Here is a 24,968-nt window from a genome sequence, read left to right as displayed (position 1 = left end):
AAATAATCCCTCCACCAATAGATCAGATCTAAACTCTGGAGGCCTTCCACAACTAGTCATAAATCATGGTGGATGTTTAGACAAAGAATCCCAACAAATATCCCCAACTTTATGTGCAAAAATACAAAAGCTGAAGCATTTGCAACCATTGTCAGCCAGTAGTATTTTCTCTCTTCCTCAGCATCACAGATGTTCGTCTTTCGCCAACTGCATTAATTCTATTTGATATCAAGAAACCATTGGAGGCATTGGATACAGCAAGGACTATGGGGCCTGAGCAAATTTGTCACAACAGGAGTAACCCATTTAGCCCTTTGAGCCTATTGTGCCATTTAGTGGGATCATAGCTGACCTATGGCCTAACATCACATACAGGCATTCCTCATGTTGCAAACAAATTATATTCTGGAATCGATTTGCAAACCAGAGCACAATTCAGGACAACGATGAGCAGCTGTTTGTAGGAAACATTCATAAGTCGGGTCTTTAAAGTTCTAAAACAATTCAAGAGTCATCTGAAGAGAACTCTAGTATAGGAATAAAGAATTACCACTACATTTGAATAGAAAATTGGAGAGTGATGTACAGAACATGGAATTGTAAAGCACAGGAACTGGCCCTTTGGCTCACTATATCTATGCCGACCATGATGTTATTCTAATCTCATCTGCCCGCACATGGTCTGTATCCCTCTATATTCTTTGCTTATTCGTTTCTGTCTGAAATATATCCATTTCAACTACCATTTCAGGCACCTACTATCCTCTGCGAAAAAAATTTCTCCTCTTACTTTAAACCTACACTCCCCCACCCAATATTTGCCATTTCCACCTTGGCTATTCACCCGGTCCATGCCCCTCGATTTTATATTCTATCACCCTATCCATGCCCCTCAGCTTCTAACAGTCTAGTAAAAACAATCCAAGTTTGACAAATCTCTCCTTACAGCTAATACACTCCAATTTAGGCAACATCCTGGCAAACTCTTCTGCACTGTCTACAAGGCCTCAACACACCCTTCCTGTTATGCAGCAACCAGAATTGCTCACAGTACTTTGGCCTGACCAAAGTCTTACACAGTTGCAGCATGACTCACCAACTTTTACATTCAATGCCCTGACTGATGAAGGTAAGCCAGCTGCATGCCTTTTTAAAAACACCTAACATACGTTACCACTTTTGGGAGCTATGGACTTGAACCTCAACCTCAACATCCCTCTTCCATATTATGCAATTCGGATCCCTGGCCAAAGGAAGGATATATCTGCTACAGAAGGCAAATTCTCTGGCGTTTAGAAGAATAAGAGATGCTGTCAGAGAAACAAAATTCTTTGAAGGATAGACGGTAGATGCAATAAGTTTGTTTCCTCTAGTTGTAGGGTCGAGAACCAGGGGAATAGTTTCAAAAATTTAAAAAAAAAATCAATAAATTTAAGATTGAGACGAGGAGGAACTCGTTCAGATATGGTGAATCTTTGGAATTTTCTTCCTTGGACAGCTATGCAAGCTCAATCATTAAGGAGGACCAAGACAGAGATTGATAGCTTTCTGATTAATAACATCAAGGGATATAGGAAGAGTGAAGGATTATAGTGTGGAGGTAGATGATCAGTGATGATCTAAAGTGGTTGAACAGGCTGGGGGGGGGGGGGGGGGGGGGGGGGGGGGGTTTGAAGGGCTTAATTCCACTCCCATGTCACTGAAAATGCAGATCACTGTGTTTTATCTTTCCTGTCACACTCAGGTAATCATTACCCAAACTGCTGCTCTTTCTATTGCTCAGTTGGCTTTCCTTAATATATCTTCCCTCAACTGAACTATTTAAAGCCATCCCCACCAGTCTATTCACCAGAAAAATCGGTCCCAGTTCAGCTGCAGGTCATTCCAACAGTGTAGCTCCCATTATTCTCAGTGCCAGAAGAATCAAAACCACTCTAACCTGCATTAATTTCTCTAATTTCAGGCAAGTAACACCAGAATCAATAGATACATATTTCAGAGATTTGAACGCAGTTACCATATCCTGGAATATTATTAAATAACAATTGGGATCAGAGAAGAATCTCCCAGATGTTCTTTCTTCCAGTTAATTTTTCCCTAGGAAGGTAGTGTGATTGGTGGATCGCATTTCAAGTGAGACAATGATAACACTAGCTCACTGCATTGACTGTTCTTCTGTTTTTTAGTAACCAAGACTACTTTCAAGTTAAGCTATGCATTTATTGCATTTTGGCAAATTAAAATATACTAGAAAATCAAACACATTATGCTGTTGTCTGTGGTATATCCACAAATGCCTATATTCTGTAATGACAGTCAGTAGATGAGACCAGGTCATACAACTTTTTTTAGTAGCATGCTGAAGATGCAGTTGAACAATTAATGGTCTCATGTTTATGATAGATCTTTGGACTAAAGGAATGATTAGCACTTAGTATCGCAAGAAAATGCCATTTTTTAAAAAAATGAACAATACAGTGTCTGAAATCTTACCTTTGAAATAATAAATTAGTAAAACCTATTCAAATATAAAACAAGATTATATAGAAATCAATGTATACCCATCACTCCTAATGAAACTCTGCTAGAAAGTAACCAGAAAACATTAATTCTTTTTCTCCGTGGATGCTGCCAATCCCAAGTATTTTCAGCACTGTCTTTATCCTGTATTTTTTTTAAAAAAGCTAACCTTTGAATCAATCATTCAAATTATACAATACTATTGCCAAGTGTACGAGTCTCAATAAATGTACAGTGGTACATTTCATCATAATTACATCCTACAGTAGGAACTTCACCTACCCTAAAAATACATGGAACTACCTAACTGGAATTAAAAAAAATATATATTTCAAATAACTCCTGACATGTTGTAATGTTTCGAGCTTTGCCCAGGGCTGCAGAAAACAAGCAACCCCTGCAATTATACAGAAATGAAAAAAAACTTATACATCTTGGTTGACTGCAAGAGGAGAGCTGTAATTTTACAATGCCAAAAGCTGCAATGTCTGTCAAAACAGTAACTTTATTTCAGAATTATAGCCAATACAGAGGTAAATTTATACTTCAATTATTCAAATCGTGAAAAATTGTTTTAAAAAGTCCTTAAGTGTGGTACAGTATGTCACTACAGTTACTAATTAGGATTGTCTTCCAATGATTATCATACCCATGACATTGTACCTTGATACATAGCATGATTGCATAGCACAATACTAGTTTGGCTATTTAGGGAGCAGGTTACCGAACACAGGATGTCTAAATAATTTGAGAAAGAGAAAACAAAAGTGGGCAAATGCTCTTTGTTTGGGAAGAGGGTGAGAGGAGGAAAGTTAGAATAATACAAATGGGTTGAAATCAAAATTGTGAACCATAGGAACATTCTAACCAACAATTAAACCAATGGTAACCTCCACATGCCGTTTAATGGTTTAAATGTTTTCATCACCATACAAATGTGGTTGCTTGTGCAAAATGATTTAAAACAGTTATTGCAGTTCTTCACTGTAGAAGAGCTGGCAATTTCATTCATCTTTAAGAATTCTGGGGCTTAAAATTGAACATCAGTAAATCTGCACATCACTCAAAAAGCTATTTTGGATTATTTTGCAGTATTAAAGCAGTATTATTGTCAGTCCATTACCAGAGTGTCAAACAAGCTTGAATTTGACCTAATCCTACATTGCATTTCAACTTTCCACACCCATTACAGAATGGAGACTAACTTTATTTAACCTTATGAAAAAGAATCTGCAATTTACTATGATCCATATTTGTATATGTATATTAAAAGCTTACATGTTACTTTTAAAAGTTGAGTGAATCAAAGGAATTTTGGAAACCATTCAAAATGTACTTTGACCATGCGTTCGAATGTTTTTAAATGCTATCCATTGCCTTGAATTCACTGAGAGCCTGCACTGGTGAGACATGCTTTTTCTGAGATGCTCTTTTAACTTTGTGAATATCATCATTTTTCTCCCTCTTTACCAAGGGTTTCTTCTCTGGAGCCCTCATCTTCCAGGAGACAGCAGGCATGTTCAAAGATGCCATACCCAGAGATTTCTGATACTTAGTGGATGCCACGTAGGAGGCTTTCACAGTTTGCACAACAGCATTCATCAAGTTCTTTGCAGCTTGGATTAAAGACATTGCACTATCCACCTGGAAAGGAGTTAAAGACAAATTCTTGAGCATAAGTACTAAAATGTTCTGTTAACCTGCAGTTAATAGAAGAACAGTGTAAACACAAGAACAGTGTAAACAGTCAGGATCAACAAGTATTGTTGAATGACCTTGATGGAGTACGTTATTAAACTACCTCAGTCAGATGTCATAGATGGTATCTAGAGACAATGCTGTATTTCATCTGAGAAGTAGTTTACAACGTTAAAGCACTTGGCTATTCAAAAGAAAAAAACAACTTATGATTTTTTTATTTATAAGCCCAGTTGGAGTGTCTAAGTGTTCATTTCAGAGTAGCACTGGGATACAGTAGATCACCCACCCTTCTGAAAACTACAAATGATGTGCAGTACTAAGAAGAATACATTGTAAAAATACTTTAAAAACAATCCTGAAACAGGATTTTATTCTGAAACAAAAGAAATGCATAAACTATAGAGGTAACACCCTAAGTGGATAATGGAATTAAAGATGTTTCCAGATAACGGCATTATCAGAATGATATAGTAGAACCCGAGGTGGATCAGAGGCAAGTACACTTTACAAGAGTTGTTCATTATTGATTTCTGTCAAAGCAGGTTAGAGGTAGAGATGTGCAATTATGTGAGACATCAAGTAGTATGTATGGAGCATTCAAATTATATGCCCAACACATTTTTCAACTTTTGCATTACAATGGAAATTTGAAATATGGAATAGATTATTTTATCTTATGCAGCTGATTACATGAGCTCTAATTTCTTCTGAAGAAACACGTCCAACATAAGAAATATATCAAAATTATAACAGTGTTAAAAATGTCAAGGCCATTTTTCAGACAGTTAAATATAAATCAAAAAGAACATGGTGTTCAATAGATATAACATTTACTTGCACAGCACCAGTACCATAAAAAGTTTCAAGGCACTTAAGACCATTCAAAAACAAATTTTGACACTAAGATAGAGAGGAGGTATTTGGTCAGATAAACCAAAAGCTTGTTCACAGTGATAAGTTTTAAACTGTGTCTTAAAAGATGCAACAGCATAGAGGCTGATATGCTATGATACTGAGCATGTGTTAATTGTGCACAATCATTTTACAGGGCTTTTAAGCTTTATTGAAAGTTGATTTTTGCTCAATTGTTTTCCCAAATATCTTGGTTTTACCTGACAGCAATGCAGTAAGTGGTCAATCTTCATATGAGCCCAGCAGTTAGGAGACTACTTAACGACCAAGGTACTTCAGCCCACAGTCACCTTTTTACACTTTCTAAAAGGTTCGAGATAGGTATGTATTCTCACACTTCCCTCATCCCAGTTCTGGTACAGTCGAGGAAAAGAAAATTATAACACCCAATATACAGATCACCTAATTCTCCGATGGGTGCAGGATCAAACAACATTGTTCAAAATTACCTAGCATGTATAAAATCATACATCTGACATTCATTCTCTAGTACGAACTAAGCTCAACTTTCTAATTTTAAATAAACAGCTATATAGACTTGGTATATTCAATGGTAATGTGTATTTATGGAGGACAAAGCTTTTTTTTTAAAAAGGAAGAACTTAACTATGGATTATGAAAGGGCACAGTATCTTCCCTTCTTCAATCTAACATTAATACACCCAACAATAAAACAAACTACTTTGTTTGTCATTTAAGGCCATATGTTGAATTTTGTAAATACCCTAGACACCATTTTTAAATAAACATAGAAGACACAAGAGCCTTAAAGTCTCTTAATCCCACTAACTCCAATCATCACATGAGCAGAACTCCCCCGAACAAAAATGGAAAAACCTGGCTGTGTTAAGTCTCAGCATTTTCTGGAGATTTCTGCCTACCTACAAAGAAAACACCACAATTTATGTTCTAAGGCTAGAAATTTCCATGACACAGTAGGCCTCTGAGTAGATCAGCACCCAGTACTGGGACTGTGCAGTAGAATACATTGATAATGTCAGACTCAAAATAGGCAGTGGTTTGCTTCACAATGGGATTCTGTCCATTTTCCTGTCCTGCTGAAGGTTAAATAAAGTGATTAGATCTCTCCCTACTTAGAAAGCAAAAGAACAACCAGAGAGACCATAGTTTTATCACACCACAGGCACAAGATTTCCTTATGGTCTGCGATAAATAATCATTACTTACACATTCCCCAACATGTTCTCCTATTGGTTTACCATCACTCGAGTATTTATAGTGCAGCAGTTGAAGTCACAGTGTAACCATCAAGATTATTTATGCTTGATTTTTTGGGGGTTACAAAATTGTATTAATTAATTTGAGGACTGGCTGAAAATTGACACAAATGCACTTATTTGTCTACTTACCCCAGATACAATGAGCTCTCCACCCAGGTTTTGGACTTCTGCCTTTACTTTGCTGCAGATGTTCAACTGATGACAATACAAGGCAATGCGTTGCAAATAGGCTAATAAGTCTTGCTTACAGCTGGAGTCTGGACACTATGCAAGAGACAAAAATAGTTATAACTCCCAGAATTCCAACAAACATTTTTAAGCCATTTTAATTTGGAAAGTGAAATGTTATGGTGCTATCAAAGTCATAGCTCAAAGCAAAACTGACTTCAGGCTACGGTTATATAAAACTAGTTTTCCTGAGGCTTTAAGTAGGTTGATGGAAACTTTAAATTACTTGCATGCCTCGAAAGTAGTCATGGGTAGAAGATAGACGATAATAACATAAAACTTGATTGCGATGTTTTCACAGATGCTCCCATCTTCGCTTTCTGACTGTGCCTGACATAAATTTCAGTTCACACAGGAAAGAGTCCGTTTGTTGAGCTTTGTTACATAAGATCACAAAAGTTGCTAGGTTTAAAAAAATGAGTAACTACTCAATTTCCCTTCTACTATCCTGATAGTTTCATAAGACTGTTACAATGGAAGTGTTGATTAATGGCCGGCATGGTGGCACAGTGGTTAGCACTGCTACCTCACAGCGCCAGAGACCCGGGTTCAATTCCTGCCTCAGGCAACTGTGTGGAGTTTTCACGTTCTCCCAGTGTCTGCGTGGGTTTCCTTCGAGTGCTCCAGTTTCCTCCCACAATCCAAAAATGTGCAGGCTATGTGAGTTGACAGTGTTAGGTGAAGGGGTAAATGTAGGGGAATGTGTCTGGGAGGGTTGCGCTTCGGCAGGCCGGTGTGGGCCTGTTGGGCCAAAGGGCCTGTTTCCACACTAAGTAAACTAATCTATTCAGAATAATTAAACTTTTTTACAGATTCAGATAATCAGGAACTTCAGGAGGCCAGGTACCTCCCATATGTTACATCATGTCACATTTCGACTTCACTGGTATTTTCCTAAAATCTTCCTATTATGCATTTTGGAGAAAGTGAGGACTGCAGATACTGGAGATCAGAGCTTAAAAATGTGTTGCTGAAAAAACGCAGGTCAGGCAGTAAAGGAACAGGAGAATCGACATTTTGGGCATAAGCCCTTCTTCAGGAATGAGGAAGGTGCCAAGCAGGCTAAGATAAAAGGTAGGGAGGAGGGACTTGGGGGAGGGGCATTGGGAATACAATAGGTGGAAGGAGGTTAAGGTGAGGGTGATAGGCCAGAGTGGGGGAGAGGGGGTGGGGGCGGAGAGGTTGGGAAGAAGATTGCAGGTCAAGAAGGCGGCGCTGCATCTGAGGGTTGGGACTGAGAAGAGGTTGGGGGGGGGGGGGAGATAAATGAGAAAGCTGAAGAAATCTGCATTCATCCCTTGTAGTTGGAGGGTTCCTAGGCGGAAGATGAGGCGCTCTTCCTCCAGGCGTCGTGTTGCCATGGTCTGGCGATTGAGGAGTCCAAGGACCTGCATGTCCTTGGCGGAGTGGGAGGGGAAGTTAAAGTGTTGAGCCACGGGACGGTTGGGTTGGTTGGTGCGGGTGTCCCAGAGGTGTTCTCTGAAACGTCCCGCAAGTAGGCGGCCTATCTCTCCAATGTATAGGAGGCCACATCGGTTGCAGCGAATGCATTAAATGGTGTGTGTGGAGGTGCAGGTGAATTTCTGACGGATATGGAAGGATCCCATGGGGCCTTGGAGGGAAGTGAGGGGGCAGGTGTGGGTGCAAGTTTTGCATTTCTTGCAGTTGCAGGGGAAGGGGCCAGGAGTGGAGGTTGGGTTGGTGGGGGCTGTGGATCTGACGAGGGAGTCGCGGAGGGAGTGGTCTTTCCGGAACGCTGATAGGGGCAGGAGGGAAATATATCCTTGGTGGTGGGGTCCATTTGGAGGTGGAGAAATGATGAAGGATGATACGATGTATCTGGAGGTTCCGTGGCTGAACACTAACTCCCCCTCCCACTTCGCCAAGGACATGCAGGTCCTTGGACTCCTCCATCGCCAGACGATGGCAACACGACGCCTGGAGGAAGAGCTCCTCATCTTCCACCTAGGAACCCTCCAACCACAAGGGATGAATGCAGATTTCTCCAGCTTTCTCATTTCCCCATCCCCCACCTTGTCTCAGTCAAATCCATCGAACTCAGCACTGCCTTCCTAACCTGCAATCTTCTTCCTGACCTCTCCGCCCCCACCCCACTCTGGTCTATCACCCTCACCTTAACCTCCTTCCACCTATCGTATTCCCAACACCCCACCCCCAAGTCCCTCCTCCCTACCTTTTATCTTAGCCTGCTTGGCACACCTTCCTCATTCCTGAAGGGCTTATGCCCGAAACGTCGATTCTCCTGTTCCTTTGATGCTGCCTGACCTGCAACACATTTTTAAGCTCTAATATGCACTTTATTGACAAACAGCCATCACCAAGAATCTATTCAATCGATAAAATACTCACTATTATTTTCAGATACTTTTGAATTTAACCTCCAATCTCAAGCAGTGCCCTGTAGTTCTACTTTCTCTATCCTGCAGTGTTACCCTGATGCATTTCTATTGTACAATCTGTCTGTAAAGCACATAAGACAACACTTTTCGCTATATCTTGGTAGACGTGACAGTAATAAATCAAAACAAAAGTGAAATTACATTTCATGGTTTACATTATCGAGACCTTTTAGAATCTCAATGAACAGCCATAACCACCTTCCACTTTTTCCAGTGAGAATATGCCAGAGAAACATAGCAGCCCCTCATCTGTAAAATAGATTTAAACTTCAATATCTTAACTGTCCTGCTAAGACATAATATAATCCACAGGGAAGTTATTAGTTTGTGTTAATTGTGATGTGCATTGAACAGTTCTGAAATGGTCCTCATCTTTTGCTTCATGCAGAGGACGAAGATCAGACTCAATGCGTCCTCTCAAATAAGTGCTTCTAAGACCATTATATCTCATATAGATGAATTAAAACTATACAGTCGATATATAAGTTAGTGCTAAAGAACCATTGCATGACAAGATATCGCCAAAAGTATATAATGCTCCAATCTTAAGGGTGAACTGTTGAGTTTTGTTCTTCGTGGGTAGTATGCAAGAATGGTTCGCACTGCTGCCTCACAGCGCCAGAGACCCGGGTTCAATTCCTGCCTCAGGTGACTGACTGTGTGGAGTTTGCACATTCTCCCCGTGTCTGCATGGGTTTCCACCGGGTGCTCCGGTTTCCTCCCACAGTCCAAAGATGTGCAGGTCAGGTGAATTGGCCAGGCTAAATTGCCCGTAGTGTTAGGTAAGGGGTAAATGTAGGGGTATGGGTGGGTTGCGCTTCGGCGGGTTGGTGTGCACTTGTTGGGCCGAAGGGCCTGTTTCCACACTGTAATCTAATCTAATCTAATGAAAAGCAGGGGGAATCTACACAGGGGAAGGATAAGAGATGTTTGCAAACACCAAAAACGTTTAGGCACTGAACCATCAAATACTCAACACATTTTAAATTTACCTGCCACATTGCAACAAGAAAACATTGTGAAATAAAAATACATGCTGTACTGTCCATAATTCCAACCTGCGATCCAGAAGGTATATAAACTCTGAGCTTCCAAGTTTTATGGACCAGACCAATCACCCTCCAAACATATTGAGAGGATAACTTACATCCTAACATTTCCGTATTTTAAAGGCAAGTGTTCCAGATGCAATTCGACTGATCAAACTATCAAATTTGAAGCAAAACACAAAGAAATTGGAATAACAACTCTATTAGAAAACTGAACAGAATACTAGATTATTTTGTTACTCAATAGTGACTATTCCAATATAACAACATTGCATACACACACCCTTGGCAAAAGGCAAGTTTTTTTTTGATTAGATTAGATTACAGTGTGGAAACAGGCCCTTCGGCCCAACAAGTCCACACCGACCCGCCGAAGCGAAACCCACCCATACCCCTACATTTACCCCTTACCTAACACTACGGGCAATTTAGCATGGCCAATTCACCTGACCCTGCACATCTTTTGGACTGTGGGAGGAAACCGGAGCACCCGGAGGAAACCCACGCAGACACGGGGAGAACGTGCAAACTCCACACAGTCAGTCGCCTGAGGCGGGAATTGAACCCGGGTCTCAGGCGCTGTGAGGCAGCAGTGCTAACCACTGTGCCACCGTGCCGCCCACAAGTTCAGATGATCTCATAGGCAATTCTCCAGTCCAGGAGAAAACTCAATGTGACAGAGTAACAGAGAGATGTACAATTGCTTCCAAACCCTGCTTCAAGACCCAGCAACTGCTACTACTGAAAACTAAAAATCCTGATTCGGTGGGAGCTTGACCCCATCCATTCAGGTTGCTTCTATTGTCCCAACTTTAAAATAAACACCCAAGGCCTCTCAAATTGTTTACTCTAGAGGCACCGAGTAGACGCCTCTGCCTTAAAACCTCTCCAAAAATAAAGCGACAAAATACACCTCTTAAAGCCATAGTATCTACAAAGTGAGACAAGAAGCCTTAAAAATAAATGTGGATCTTAAAAATGACAAGAAATTCTTTATTTTACATTTCATGGGCACCTTCAATTACTTACATCTGTAAAAATTAAACTGACAAAAGCAACACTTGCTTTCCGAAGGATACAAAAATGTCAAAGAATTGTTATGATGGTAATTGGATATCTACCGATCTACTTGAATAGTGAAACTGCCTTTAATTGAGAATAGATCTGCTGGTGGGCCCGATTCCCTTGTTACGATTAGACAGCAATAATAATTATCTACATCATCCAAATCAGGATACTGACAAATGAAATGCCCCAAATTGAATAAGAATCATTTATAAACAAATTCTAATAAAAATCTCACTGCAGCTTACTGGTAAAATTATGGCTAAAGTTAAAGACATATTTATCAATGGGAACACACACATTAAATTTACAATGTTGGAGGGTGAGCAATTTTGAAAGATGTGAAATACATTTAGAAATTCTCATGTTACAAATTATAGATTTAAACTAAAAATTGACCCCTCAGTGAAGATTACATAAATGATTGTCAGGTGATACTTGGCTCGGTCATCTATGGGCAGAGGACTGATCAATTATATTTGTCACATTGAGCAATAAATACTGAAACTCTTTGCGTTGTTCATACATTTAGAAGTATTCCAAACTAATAATCAAGAGAAACCAAAATAAACAATACTGGTGTCAGTTAATGCTATCTGGCATTTTAGTTTTCATTTCTGAATGTTACATTTATTGCTGAAAAGCTCTTTCGCAGTGGTAATCAGTGTTTCTTGTCTAATAAAACTGAATTAATTGTAGTTCTTTGGCACAGGTTAGGCAGTTAAACATGCAATGTTACAATTTACGTTAAAAGAAATAATACATCTTATTTTGGGTGAAAATCATTACTTTTTATTAGTCTTGTTCTGGAAATGCTACTGAATTTTTCCACTTTCAGTCAGGTAAAAGTTGCCATTGTCCCATCAGTGATGGTTTAACCCAAGAGTCACCATGCCTTAGGCAAGGGGAGGGGTTGAGAAGGGATCCTAAGTGGTAACCTCAGCCAATTTGGGAATTGAATGTTTATTGTCGGTATCATTTTGCATCGCAAATCAGTCATCCAGCCAACCGAGGTAACCAAACCCCAGTTAGGTAATTTACTTGTCCTGGTCAGCTTTTCAAATTAAAAGTTTCAAGTTAAAAGCACTGGAAATTGGCAATATAATCAAACTAATTTTAGCACCCAATTATATTACATTATAGTCAGGGATTGAGTCATTAATATTCATTAACCCAACTTCTTATTATATAACAGTATTTATTCTGAGTTAAGGTCTGGAGAATTTACAACTGAAGCATCTGCAGACATTACACAGCAGACATGCAGTGGTCTTCAGTAACCTTGCACAACATGGATTACAGTGTTGCTACAATACAGGGCGAAGCAAGCAGTGAACAAATTCAGGACATCTGCACCTGTTTCCTCTTGTGTGACTTAGAAAATTACAGTTCTGTTTTTAATTCTGAACAGTACAAATTACAGCAATTAAGCACTAGGATTTATAGTTTGTAGCAGTTTTGTGTTTCTTTCCATTTGCTAACAGATTCAGACCTCTACTCATACTGCCTTCAAAGCTGACATTGAGCTGCCAAAATTCAATTTAAACTGAGCTATTTTTTGTTTTGTGTATTAAGCTGCTGGCAGAAATCCTATTAATGCATTTTACGAGGAAGTTTGTTTCTCATACAGCTGTAAGTTTTTATTTAAATGCAGTTGAATCAAGAATCAATCATAGAATCTCTAGTGTGGAAATAGGCCCTTCAGCCAACAAGTCCACACTGACCCTCCAAAGAGTAACCCACCCAGACCCATTTCCCTATCCTATATTTACCACTTACTAATCTACACTTAATCTACACATCCCTGAACACAGCAAATTAACCTAACCTGCACTTTTTTGGACTGTGGGATGAAACCAGAGCACCCAAAGGAAACCCACACAGACACGGGGAGAACGTACAAACTCCACAGAGAGTCACGCAAGGCTGGAATCGAACCAGAGTCCACGGTGCTGAGAGGCAGCAATATTAACCATTGAGCCACTGTGCTGTCCCAAAGTCACATGATATAGTTACATAAACATGAATATTTGAGATCTAAAGCAAGAAGATATGGTGTACATATGCATTCAAAGAAATCTTCAGTTATTTGGTCTGAGTGGATGATCCATCTCATCCTCCTCCAGTGGTCCCTAGAATCAGAGATGCCAGTCTTTAGCAAATTCAATTCACTTCACATGACATCAAGAAATGGTTGAATACACTGATACTGCAAAGGCCATTGACCCTGACATAATTCCAACAATAGCACGGAAGACATTTGACCCAGAATTTACAGTGCCCCTAGCCATGCTCTTCCAGTCCAGCTGCAACACTGGCACCTAGCTGACAATGTGGAAAATTGCCCAGGTTAAGTCCTGGCACGGACAAATCCAATCCTGTCACTTAATTGTCCCAGTCTACTCTCGATCATCAGTAAAGTGACAAAAGGTGTCCAAGTTCTATCAAGCAGCAGCTCCTCAGCAATAATCACGTTTAGTTTGGGTTCTGCCAGGGCCACTAAGCTACTCAACTCATTACAACCTCGGTCCAAACCTGGACAAAGTACCCCTATTCCAGAGGTGCGGTGAGGTGAGTGACAGCACTTGATAGCAAGGTCATATTTGACAGAACGTGGCCTCAAGGAGCCCTAACAAAGCTGGAATCAATGGCAATTGGGGGAAAATTCTCTGCTGGTTGTAGTCATACTTGGCATGCATGAAGATTGCAAGCCATGAGTCAGGACTGTGATGAAATAATACCTGCTTGCCTGGGTGCATACAGCTCCAAAAACACAAGTTTGACAGCATCCAGGACAAAGCATCCCACTTGACTGCTATATCATCCACAAGCATCCATTCCCTCTACCACTAAACCTCAGTGACAGCAGTGTGTACTATCTACAAGCTACAGATCCTTAGACTGCATCTTCCATACCGATAACCACTTCCATCCAGAAGGACAAGGGACCAGGTATGTGGTAACACCACTACCTGCAAGCTCCCCTCCAAACCACTCAACATATTGGCTTGGAAATGTATCATGTTCCTTCACGATCAGTGGGTCAAAATCCTGGACTTCCTTTCCTAATGGCACTATGGTTTACCGACAGCACATGGACCGAAGAAGCAGGACAAGAAACAACCACCAACTCAAGGAGGGAAGGGCAATAAACCCTGGCCAGCTAGCAATGCCAAAGTACTAGGAGTGAATAAATCAAAAACTGGCATGTAGGTATTTCCAGGACGTTTGGTGGTGGGGAGACAACTTGTTTGAGGCTCAGGGACCCGAAAATGACATGGATGTTGTGTTATTTCAAATAGCAGCCTCTAGTTTACTTCATTCTAATACTGCTCTACTTTCTGCATCTATTACTGCTGAACCAATTGAAAAACAGATAGGAACCAAAAATAATAATACTCCCCCTCAAAAAAACAAACTTACTCATGCAAATTTGGGCATTAATCAGCATCAAATATTTCCAGCTAAGGAATAACCAACTCCTTAAACTATTTTCTAACGAGTTACCTTATTCTCAAAATACCTTTCTATCTTCAAATCAAAAAAGAAAAATCTCACACTAAAGCGTCCAAAGTCCACTCCTACAAATATAAGCAATATGATTGCCTAATTTTCTAAGGCAATAAATATTTTATGCAAAATTATAAATATTCAAGTAACAGACCTTTCTGGAACTCAAAGGGCAAGAAGTTTCCTCTTTTATAGCTCTGATGGATAAGGTACAGCAGCTGAGAGTTATGATTGTCCAATATATCTACATGGCTTCTGCACTGGCAGAAGCATAGTAGTTAATCAAATAATTATATAATGGCTACCGTTACAATCAATAAACCATGCATCTGACCTTTCTTTGTATGAAATGTGAATTGCTTCTTACACTACTAATGAAACCATTTGAATCATGTGAAAAATCATTACTGAACTGGATATTTCGATAGTTGAGGGCAGGCATTCTATAAACTCCCACAAACACAATTCAAAACCAGGAGGGGGTGGAAAAGAGATGCAACGTGAACACAGGAATTAGGAGCAGGGGTAGCCCACTCAGCATCACAAACTTAATCCTGTCATTCATTAAAATTACAGCAAATCTGATTAGTCCACGTTTGTTTTTTTATCCAATAATGCTTCATCTTTTTTATCCAAAGTTTACCTCTGCCTTTAAAATATTAAAGCTCTGCTTCCACCACCTTTTGAGGAAGCAGGTTTCAATGATTTATGAAGCTGTGTGGAAAAGGTTACTCCTCATATCCATCTTTAATGAGCAATCAGCTACTTTGAAGCAGGGACTCCTAGATCTAGATTTTTCCATAAGGGGAAATCATCATTTCCACACCCATCCTTCACAGAATTAGAATTAGATTTTAGGATGATGATCTGCTCAGGATCTTCTGTTTCAAGTCAGGTTGCTTCTTGCTCTTCTAAACTTTAGCAAATTAATGCCTAACCTATCCAATCTTTCCTCATAAGACAGCTCACCAAATTCATGCGTTAGCTTCCTTACCTCTCTCTGAATGGTTCCCAACACATTTCATGCCTTCCTTAAATAACAAGAGTAATATTGTACAAACTATTTCCAATATCAGCTTGCCAATGTCCTGCAAGTTTGGAAAGTTAAAAGCAACACATAACTAACTCACTAGTCACTACTTTCAAAGGTCTAGAATGAAACCCATCAGGATCCAGAATCCCTCGACCCACAATTTGCTTCGTACCTTTTTTTGAATTTTCTTGAATTCCTCCATCCCTTCTATTTCCCAATGCAGTTATTTTGGTGGTGTTACTTGTATAGAATTAGAATTAGCTTTTATTGTCACTTATACTCAAGTCATCTTGGTGCTAATATCAAATATCTGCTCAATTCATCTGCAATGCCCTTATTTTCCATCAATTGCCCAGACTCTCTAAGATCAACACTCACTTAGTTAACTTTTCTGTTTAAAATACCGAAACTCTTACTATCTGTTCTTATATTTCTAACTAGCTTCCTTTTATATCCTTAATTTTTCCCTCCCTGTTAATCTTTTAATCATTTTTATTTTACATTCTGCCTAATCTTCTGCTCATTAAACCTGAGCACAATTATATATTAATTCATTACATCTGATACTATTTTTAATATTTTTCAGTTAGTCCTCTTCACAGATTGCCTCTCTCATTGGAAAATCTCGTGTTCCGAAATATCCCTTTAATGTCTGCCAGCACATTTCTATTGACATTTCATTAAGTTCAGCTAGATCTGCTTCCATAGCCGCATAATTGCCCTTATTTTAAATAGGTGACTTGGTCCCACTCTTCTTTTTCTTAGAATAAAAATGCATAAGCAATTACTAGGAACGGAAGCTGCAATATCCTAATATGTAATACAAATAAAGATTTTGTTCAATCCAGGAATTACATTTTTAAAAAGTACCTAGTAGAATGAAGAGGAAATATATTTTGGTAAGAAGAATTTATGATGATTATTTTAATAAGGCCATTAAAAAGTTAATTTGTAGAAAAATGGAATTGAAAATCAGAGAAGCTATGTTTAACATGCATTGATGCTTAACAGGATCAACCCTGGGAACTTGAGGGAAAAATAAAAAAAAATGCTATCAGAGCAAGAGGGTGAAAACCTAGATAACAGAAGTAGTAGGCCATTCAGCCCCTAGAGTTTGTTCCATTACTCAATATAGTCATGGCTGATCATCCAACTCATTACCTTAATCCCACTTTCTCCCCATACTCTTTGATCCCTTTAGCCTTAAGAATTATACCTAATTCTTTCTTGAAAACATTAAATGTTTTGGCCTTAACTGCTTTCTGTAGCACAGAATTCCACAAACATACCACTCAGTGCAAAAAGAATCTCATTTTAATCCTAAGTGGCCTACACTGTACTGGCAGACTACTTTGTACTATCTGCTTACTAATCATGCTTTGTACGTTCACATCCAGATCATTTATGTTGGTTGATCCTGTCCATCAGTATCCTCTCCAACAACTTGCCTAACATCAATGGTCACCTCACTGGCCAGCCATTCCCTGGCTTGTCTTTGCTACCTTTCTTAAACAATGGAACAACAATAGCCACTCTCCAGTCTTCCAGAATTTCACCAGTGGCTAACCAGACTGTTACCTCTGGTTCTGGACTCCCCATTCATCAAGAGCAACCTTCCTGCATTACCCTGTTTAGTCCTGTTAGAATTTTATAGATTTCTAAGGGACCTCCCTCATTCTTCTAAATTCCAGTCCTAACCAATCCAGTCACTCTTAAGTCTGTCATAGCAAATCACAGGTAAAATCACAGTTTGAGGGGACTATAGATCAGCTTTCATGAAAGAAGAGAGATGATTGATGAATTTAAACTAAGGGCTACCACTACTAAAGTGTAGAATAAGTTTGAAAAAGTGAAATCTTCATGGTAACCTCAGCCAGTGCAGGAGGTCAACCTATGGTATTAGTGACCCTCTGCATTGCAAACAAATTGTCCAGCCAACTGAGCTAGCTTTGCCCCACAATCCCCAGTTTCTTTACTGATTAAAAATACAAGTCAACCTCAATTATATTTGAATATCCAACCTCAACAGCCCTCTGTGGTTAAGAAATCCACAGAGGAATTTGAGGCTTGTCCTCATTTCCCTGAAAACTAGTTGAATGGTGGGATTTGGGTATCTGATTTTGCCACTCCTCCCCCTTGTAAATTGCTGTTTCTCTGTGTACAACTGTTAATGTTAATTGTTTGTAAACTGTACTGTTTACTAAAATCAAAAAAAAGGAGAAAAAAGAATTCCACAGATTCACTACCCTCAAGAAATTCCTCATCTGTCCTAAATTAGTGACCTTATCGTGATTATGCTCTCTGGTCCTACACTTTCCCAAACGAGAAAACACAGGAACAAGAATAAGCCATTTAGCCCCTTGAGGCTGTTTCATCAGTGAGATCTGTGGCCAACTGCATATACATGCCTTTGGCTCACATCCCTTAATGTCTTAGAGTTATAGTATAATACAGCGTGGGAACCAGCCCTTTGGCCCAAACTGGTACATGCTGACCACTCAGCTAGTTCCTATTGCCTGCAGTTGGTCCATATCTCTCGAAAATCTTCCCAACCATGCAGCTATCCAAATGCTTTTTAAAGTGTTGCTATTGTACCTGCATCAACCACTTTCTCTGGCAGGCCATTCCATACTTCACTTTCTGCGTGAAGTTGCCCCTCAAGTCCTTCTTAAATCTTTCTCTTTCACCTTAAATTGCCTTCTAGTTTGCAATACACCATCTTTGGGGAAAAAGGCTATATGCATACATCTTATCTATGTTCATGATTTTATCCACCTCAATAAGGTCACTCCTCATTCTCCTACGTTCCAAGGGAATAAAGTCCTATTCTGGCCAACTTCGCCCTATAGCTCAGGCCTACTAGTCCTGGTAATGTTCATGTAAATCTTCTTTGCACTCTTTTCCAGTTTAACTATGTCTTTCATATAACAAGGTGACCAAAACTGAACATAATTCTTCAAGTGTGGCCTCACCAACAGCTTATACAACTATAACATAACGTCCCAACTTCTGCACTCAATGCCTTGACTGATGACAGCCAGCATGCTAAATGACTTCTTCACCACCCTGTCTACCTGTGATGCTGCTTTCAAAGAACTATGTACTTGCACTCCAAGGTCCTTCTATTCCGCAACACTCCTCAGGACCTTACCATTTACTGTATACAAGTTCTACCTTGGTTTGACTTTCCAAAGTGCAACACCTCACACTTATCTGTATTGAATTGCATTTGCCAATCCTCCACCCACTTTCCTATTGCGTCAAAAATCCCTCTAATTTTTGATAACCCTCCTCACTATCAACGATATCTCCTAATTTTGTACTATCCGCTTACTAATCGTGCTTTGTACATTCACACCCAGATAATTTTTGTTGGTTGATCCTGCCCATCAGTATCCTCTCCAACAACTTGCCTAACATCAATGGTAGGCTCAGTGTTCCAGAACTTCACCAGTGGCTAACGATGAAGAAAAATCCCAGGAAGGGCCTCTGTAATTTCTTCTCTAGCCTCCCACAATGTCCAAGGATGGACTTGATCAGGCTCAGGGGATTTATGCACCTTAAAGGGCGTTAAGATTACAAACACCTCCTCTCCAGTAATGCTTTCCAAAACATCCCCATTTGTTTCCTGTATTTCCTTAGCATCCATGATTTCTCAGTAAACACCAAGGACAAATATTAATTAAAAATCACCCCCACCTCCTATGGCTTCACATAGATGGTCACGCTGATCTTTAAGGGGGCCTATTCCCTCCTTAACCACCCTATTACTCTTAATATAGTTATAGAACCTCTTGGAATTATCTTTAATCATATCTGCCAGATCCATCTCATACCCTCTTTGTGCTGTTCTGATTTCCATCTGAAGAGTGCTCCTAGAATTTATATAAGCATCTAGGGATTCACTTGATAGCTTAAACCCAACGTACGCAGCCACCTTTTCTCGGACGAGAGCCTCAATATCCTTCATCAGCCAGGGATCCCTAAACCTGCCAGCCTTTCCCTTCATCCTAACAGGGACATATTGTCCCTGGATTCTTGATATCACACTTTTAAAAGCCTCCATTTTGCCAGTTGTTCCTTTTCCCTCAACAGACTCACCCAGTTGACCTCTACTAGATCCTGCCTAATGGTCCCAAAATTGACCCTTCTTTAGTTTACCACCTTAACCTGTGGTAAACTACCTTTATTCGTCCTACCTTTATTCATAACTACATCTCAGTCACTTGCTGACCTCGTTTCCTAAAAAGTGGTCTGGTGTTGCACACTTCAGAGTAGAGCCCTCCACACATTGATTTAGAAAACTTTCTTGGACAGATTTGACAAATTTTACTCTGTCTCGACCTTTTACAGTCAAGGTGGCCCAGTCAACAGAGCGGAAATTAAAATCTGCAACCAATACTACTCTATTATTCCTACAGATATGGGCAATCTCTCTACACATTTGCACCTCTCGTACCTGCTGGCTATTTGGGGAGTGTCTACAATGCAGCCCCAAAGTGATCATTCCCTTCTTGTTTCTAAGTTTAACCAGATGGCCTCATTTGATGACACATTAAGAATAGCCTCTCAAAGCATGGTTATGTCCTCGCTTATCAAAAGGGTAACCCCCCCCCTCCCCTCCTTCCTTACTTGTACTTCTGTCACACCTGTAGCTTCTGTATCCTGGAACACTGTCTTCTATCATAAAGAATGATTATTCTTCTGCCATTTTCTAGTTCCCTCTCATTATTTCCCCAGCTTAACGCCCCAAGGGGCTTGTGTTCACTTTGGCTTTTCTCGTCCTTTTTATAGAATTAAAAAAGCTCTTGTTGTAACCCTCTCTGCTGATCAGCAGCTCATCCTGTTTTCATACCACTTTCCTTTTTTAAAGAAACCATAAAAGAACAAGGAGCAGGAGTAAGCCATCCGGCCCTTCAATCCTGCTCCGCAACTCAATAAGGTCACGGCTAATCTTTGTGAATTCAGCTCCATTTACCCGCGTTTTCACCATATCCCTTAATTCTGTTATTTTTCCAAAATGTGCCTACCTTAGCTTTAAAAAGCGATTTCTGAAGTAGTGTCAACTACTTCCCTAGGCAAGAAATTCCATAGATTAACAGCCCTCTGGGTGAAGAAGTTCCTTCTCAGTTCAGTTCTAGATCTGCTTCATCTAATCTTGAGGCCATGCCCTCTTGTCCTAGTCTCACCTACTAGTGGAAACATCCTATTTTATCAATTCACTTCATAATTGTCTCGGCTTCTACAAGATTCCTCTACCAATCTACTCAGCCTCTCCTCATAAGCCAAATCCCTCAACTCCAGAATCAACCTAGTGAACCTCCTCTGCACCCCCTCCAGTGTCAGTACATCCTTTCTCAAGTAAGGAGACCAAATCTGCACACAGTACTCCAGGTGTGGTCTCACCAGCACCTTGTACAGCTGTAACATTACTCTCTGCTTTTAAACTCAACCCCTTTAGTAATAAAGGGCAAAACGCCATTTGCCTTCCTAATTACTTGTTGTACCTGCAGCCCAACCTTGAGATTCATGCACAAGGACACCCAGGTCCCTCTGCAAATCAGCATTCTGCAACTTTTTACCATACAAGTAATAATTTACTTTACTGTTACTCCTAGCAAAATGTATGACTTTACTAGCATTGTATTCAATCTGCCAGACCTTTGCCCACTCATTCAATGTACCTCTGTTCCTCTGCAAAGTTTCACAGTCCTCTGCACACTTTGGTCTGCCACTCATTTTCGTGTCATCGGCAAATTTTGACAGCATACACGTGGTCCCCGATTCCAAATCATCTGTATAAATTGAAAATAATTGTGGTCCCAACACCAATCCCTGAGGCGCACCACTAGTCACTGATTGCCAGCCAGAATAGCACTCACTTATCTCCACTCTTTGCTTCCTGTCAACCAATCCTCTACCCATTCTACCCCTAATACCATGCATCCTTATTTTATGCAGCAGCCTCACGTGCGGCACCTTGTCAAAGGCCTTTTGGAAATCTAGGTGCTACATCCACTGGGTCCCCGTGGTTCACCATGCTTGAAATCTCTTCATAGAATTCCAAAAGATTCGTGAAGCACCGGCCCTTTATGAATTTATGCTGTGCCTGTACAATGGGACAATTTCTTTCAAATTGCTCTACTATTTCTTTCTTGATAATAGACTCACACATCTTCTCCACTACAGAGGTTAAGCTCACAGGTCTACAATTCCCCATCTTTTGTCTACTTCCCTTTTTAAACAGTGGTATCACATTTGCTATTTTCCAATCTGCTGTGACTGCCCCAAAGTTGAGATTATTTTGGAAAATTACCACCGTGTGGGCGGCACAGTGGCGCAATGGTTAGCACTGCTGCCTCACAGCGTCAGAGACCCAAGTTCAAATCCTGCCTCAGGCGACTGACTGTGTGGAGTTTGCACATTCTCCCTGTGTCTGCGTGGGTTTCCTCCGGGTGCTCCGGTTTCCTCCCACAATCCAAAGATGTGCAGGTCAGGTGAATTGGCCATGCTAAATTGCCCGTAGTGTTAGTTAAGGGGTAAATGTAGGGGTATGGGTGGGTTGCGCTTCGGCGGGTTGGTGTGGACTTGTTGGGCCGAAGGGCCTGTTTCCACACTGTAATGTAATCTAATCTAAAAACCAGTACAACTGCTATTTCTTCCACCATCTCTTTTAGTACCCTGGGATGCGTTCCATCAGGGCCAGGCGACTTAACTATCCTTAGCTTACCCAACACTAACTCTTCGGTTTGTTTCCAGGTCCTCACCCACCATCATCTCTGTCACTTACTGGCACGTTATTAGTATCCTCCATTGTGAAGAACCATGCAAAGTACCTGTTCAATGTCTCAGCCATTTCAGCATATCCCATAACTAACTGCCCCTTCTCATCCTCTAAAGGACCAACATTTCCTTTAGCCATTCTTCGTTTTATATACTTATAAAAACTTTTGCTGTCTTATTATTCTGTGCTAGTTTTTCCTCACACTCTATCTTACTTTTCTTTATTGCTGGTTTTGTGGCTTTCTGTTGACCTTTAAAGTTTCCTCAATCTTTTAGATTCCTGCTGTTTTTGGCCACTTTGTACATCATCTCTTTCACTTTGATAGCCTGCCTTATTGCCTGAGACACCCATGGAAGATTACCCCTCTTACAGTCCTTCCTTCTCACCGGAATATACTTTTGCTGAGCACTTTGAAAAATGTCTTTGAAGGTCCTCCACTGTTCGTCGATTGTTGCACCATAAAGCCAGGTTCTCCCTCATTCTATCATAGTCCCCCTTATTCAAGCATAGGACCCTGTTATTGGATTTCATCTTCACACTATCCAGTTGTATTTTGAATTCAACCATACTGTGATCACTCCTTCCGAGAGGATCCTTGAATAAGAGGTCATTAATTTTTCCGGTCTCATTACATAGGACCAGATCTAGGATAGCTTGCTCCCTCATCAGTTCCATTACGTATGAGCTTGACAGTCAATTTTTTTTCTCCCACGCAGACAAGGGAAGAACGTACAAACTCCACATAGATACACCCGCCCGAGTATGGAACCGAACCCAGGTCCTTAGTGCTGTCATGAAGCAGTGCTAACCATCAAGCCACCATGCCGCCCCGTTCCTTTAATCAACACTGCTCAACACTAGCATTTTGCACCGACTCACATGATCAGCGATAGTACGTCCAAGTTTATCCATTCTTGATCCAGCTTCAGCAATTTTTTTGGCTGCACTGATTACATCAGACGTATTCTTCAGTGGGCCTTTTCCTCTGCAAAAAAGCAGTATCTTAGAGTCAAAATGCTATGAAACACAAGCGGTCCTTTGGCTAGCACAGCACGGGGACTCTCGAAGTGTAACTCAATTAGTCCCACTACCCTGCACACATTTTTCTTTTCAAGTAATTTAGAGTAGGCAGTGGGTAGTAGCAATGTCATTAGAGTAGTAACCCCAGGCTAATATTCTTAAATCCACCCGGACAGGTGCTGAAATTTGAATTCAATAAAAATATGCAATAAAAAGTGAGCCATGTAACCACGGCCGATTGTTATAACAATCGATTTGATTTGATCACGCCCTTTAGGGATGAAAATCGGTCATTATTTGGTCTGGCCTACACCTGACTCCAAAACCAGAGCAATGTGGGTGACTCTTAACTTCACTGAGACAATGAGCAACAGGCAATTAATGTTGGCGTAGTCAAATATCCACATTTCATGAATGTATTTTAATGTATTTACACTATAGTAACGAGGAATTGTAACCGGTACAGAACTTAGGACTGGAGGCTGTATAATTGGTACATGAAAAAGGCCAAGTGTTTTTTTTAATTTGCCTTTACATTTTCACTTTTATTAGCATTAGTTTGCGATGCAATTGAAAAGCCACAACTGAATCTGTCTCTATCACACTCTGATGTAGTACGATCCAGATGTTGCACAGAATATTTACCTCCGGTCAATTTTGGGTCTTTTGCCAAACACTTTAAATGTGTCCTCTGGTTCTTGAGATATCAAAATATGACAGTACTTTGATCTATTCAGCCCAGGTGCCAATTGAGAATATATTTCTAATAAAGCTATTGAGATTTTGATAAAATTATCGAGTCACACTCGAAATGAAATTTTCTTTCTCAAGTACTGACCCTGCCTCAGACTCAATGAGCAAGCAAACAATAAATTTCCATCATTACACTGATGAGTGTTTTACATCAATACCAGAGGATGTAAAGGCAGAGTTATTTAGGGGGATATTAAGATAACTATACAGACTATTCAACTATACCAAATACGTGTTATCCATGGGGGATGGGGCAAAGACCTTCTGTGAATAACACACAAAAGTGCAGCTAGTACTATAAAGGAATACCCTATCTACCAGCAAGTGTTACATGAAAACTTGGGAGAAAGTGAGATCTAAGGCCAATCTCACTAGAAGGTGGTTCTGTGGGTAGCAAATCCATGCATAAAGAGAAATGAATGCATGTCACAATAAAATTGTAAGGGATCAATATGACAATTATAACTCAGTTAATTGGAAACCAGAGATCATTTTTCTCAATTCAAATACAGGTTTTGATAAGGATTTGAACTCCTTCAGGCATTAGGAAATACTGAATTTCATCAAATTAGTTTTCTTTCCCCGTAAAGGAACTAAGGACGATACAAACTTTCTAAACATTTTTAGCTTCTCCCCAAAATTAAGAGTGTCACTGGTGATCACTTTGGATGCTGTTTTGAAAGTGGCAGGAACAGTTAGAATCTGTTGCAAATTAGAAAACATAAAAATGAA

At 40.1% G+C, this 24,968-nt stretch overlaps 1 protein-coding gene across 2 annotated transcripts in view; it reads right to left on the bottom strand.

The window, feature by feature from the left end:
* Positions 1–3,005: 3,005 nt before the first annotated feature.
* The window catches only part of ctnna1 (catenin (cadherin-associated protein), alpha 1), a 160,540-nt gene continuing 138,577 nt past the window's right edge, over positions 3,006–24,968 (bottom strand). For both annotated transcript variants that reach the window (XM_043703889.2, XM_043703891.2), the window contains 3 exons: positions 23,343–23,448; positions 6,504–6,638; positions 3,006–4,164 (listed from right to left, as the gene is read on the bottom strand). In XM_043703889.2, coding sequence (XP_043559824.1) covers positions 3,880–4,164; positions 6,504–6,638; positions 23,343–23,448 — 526 coding nt within the window. In that variant the 3' untranslated portion in view covers positions 3,006–3,879. The remainder of the gene's footprint in view (positions 4,165–6,503; positions 6,639–23,342; positions 23,449–24,968) is intronic.

The sequence above is a fragment of the Chiloscyllium plagiosum genome, unplaced genomic scaffold (assembly GCF_037043375.1).
Source record: "Chiloscyllium plagiosum isolate Xiang-an unplaced genomic scaffold, Cpla_swu_hap1 HiC_scaffold_16, whole genome shotgun sequence".
Classification (NCBI taxonomy): domain Eukaryota; kingdom Metazoa; phylum Chordata; class Chondrichthyes; order Orectolobiformes; family Hemiscylliidae; genus Chiloscyllium; species Chiloscyllium plagiosum.
The sequence above is the reverse complement of the archived record's forward strand: the minus strand, read 5'-3'. Positions and strand labels throughout refer to the sequence as shown.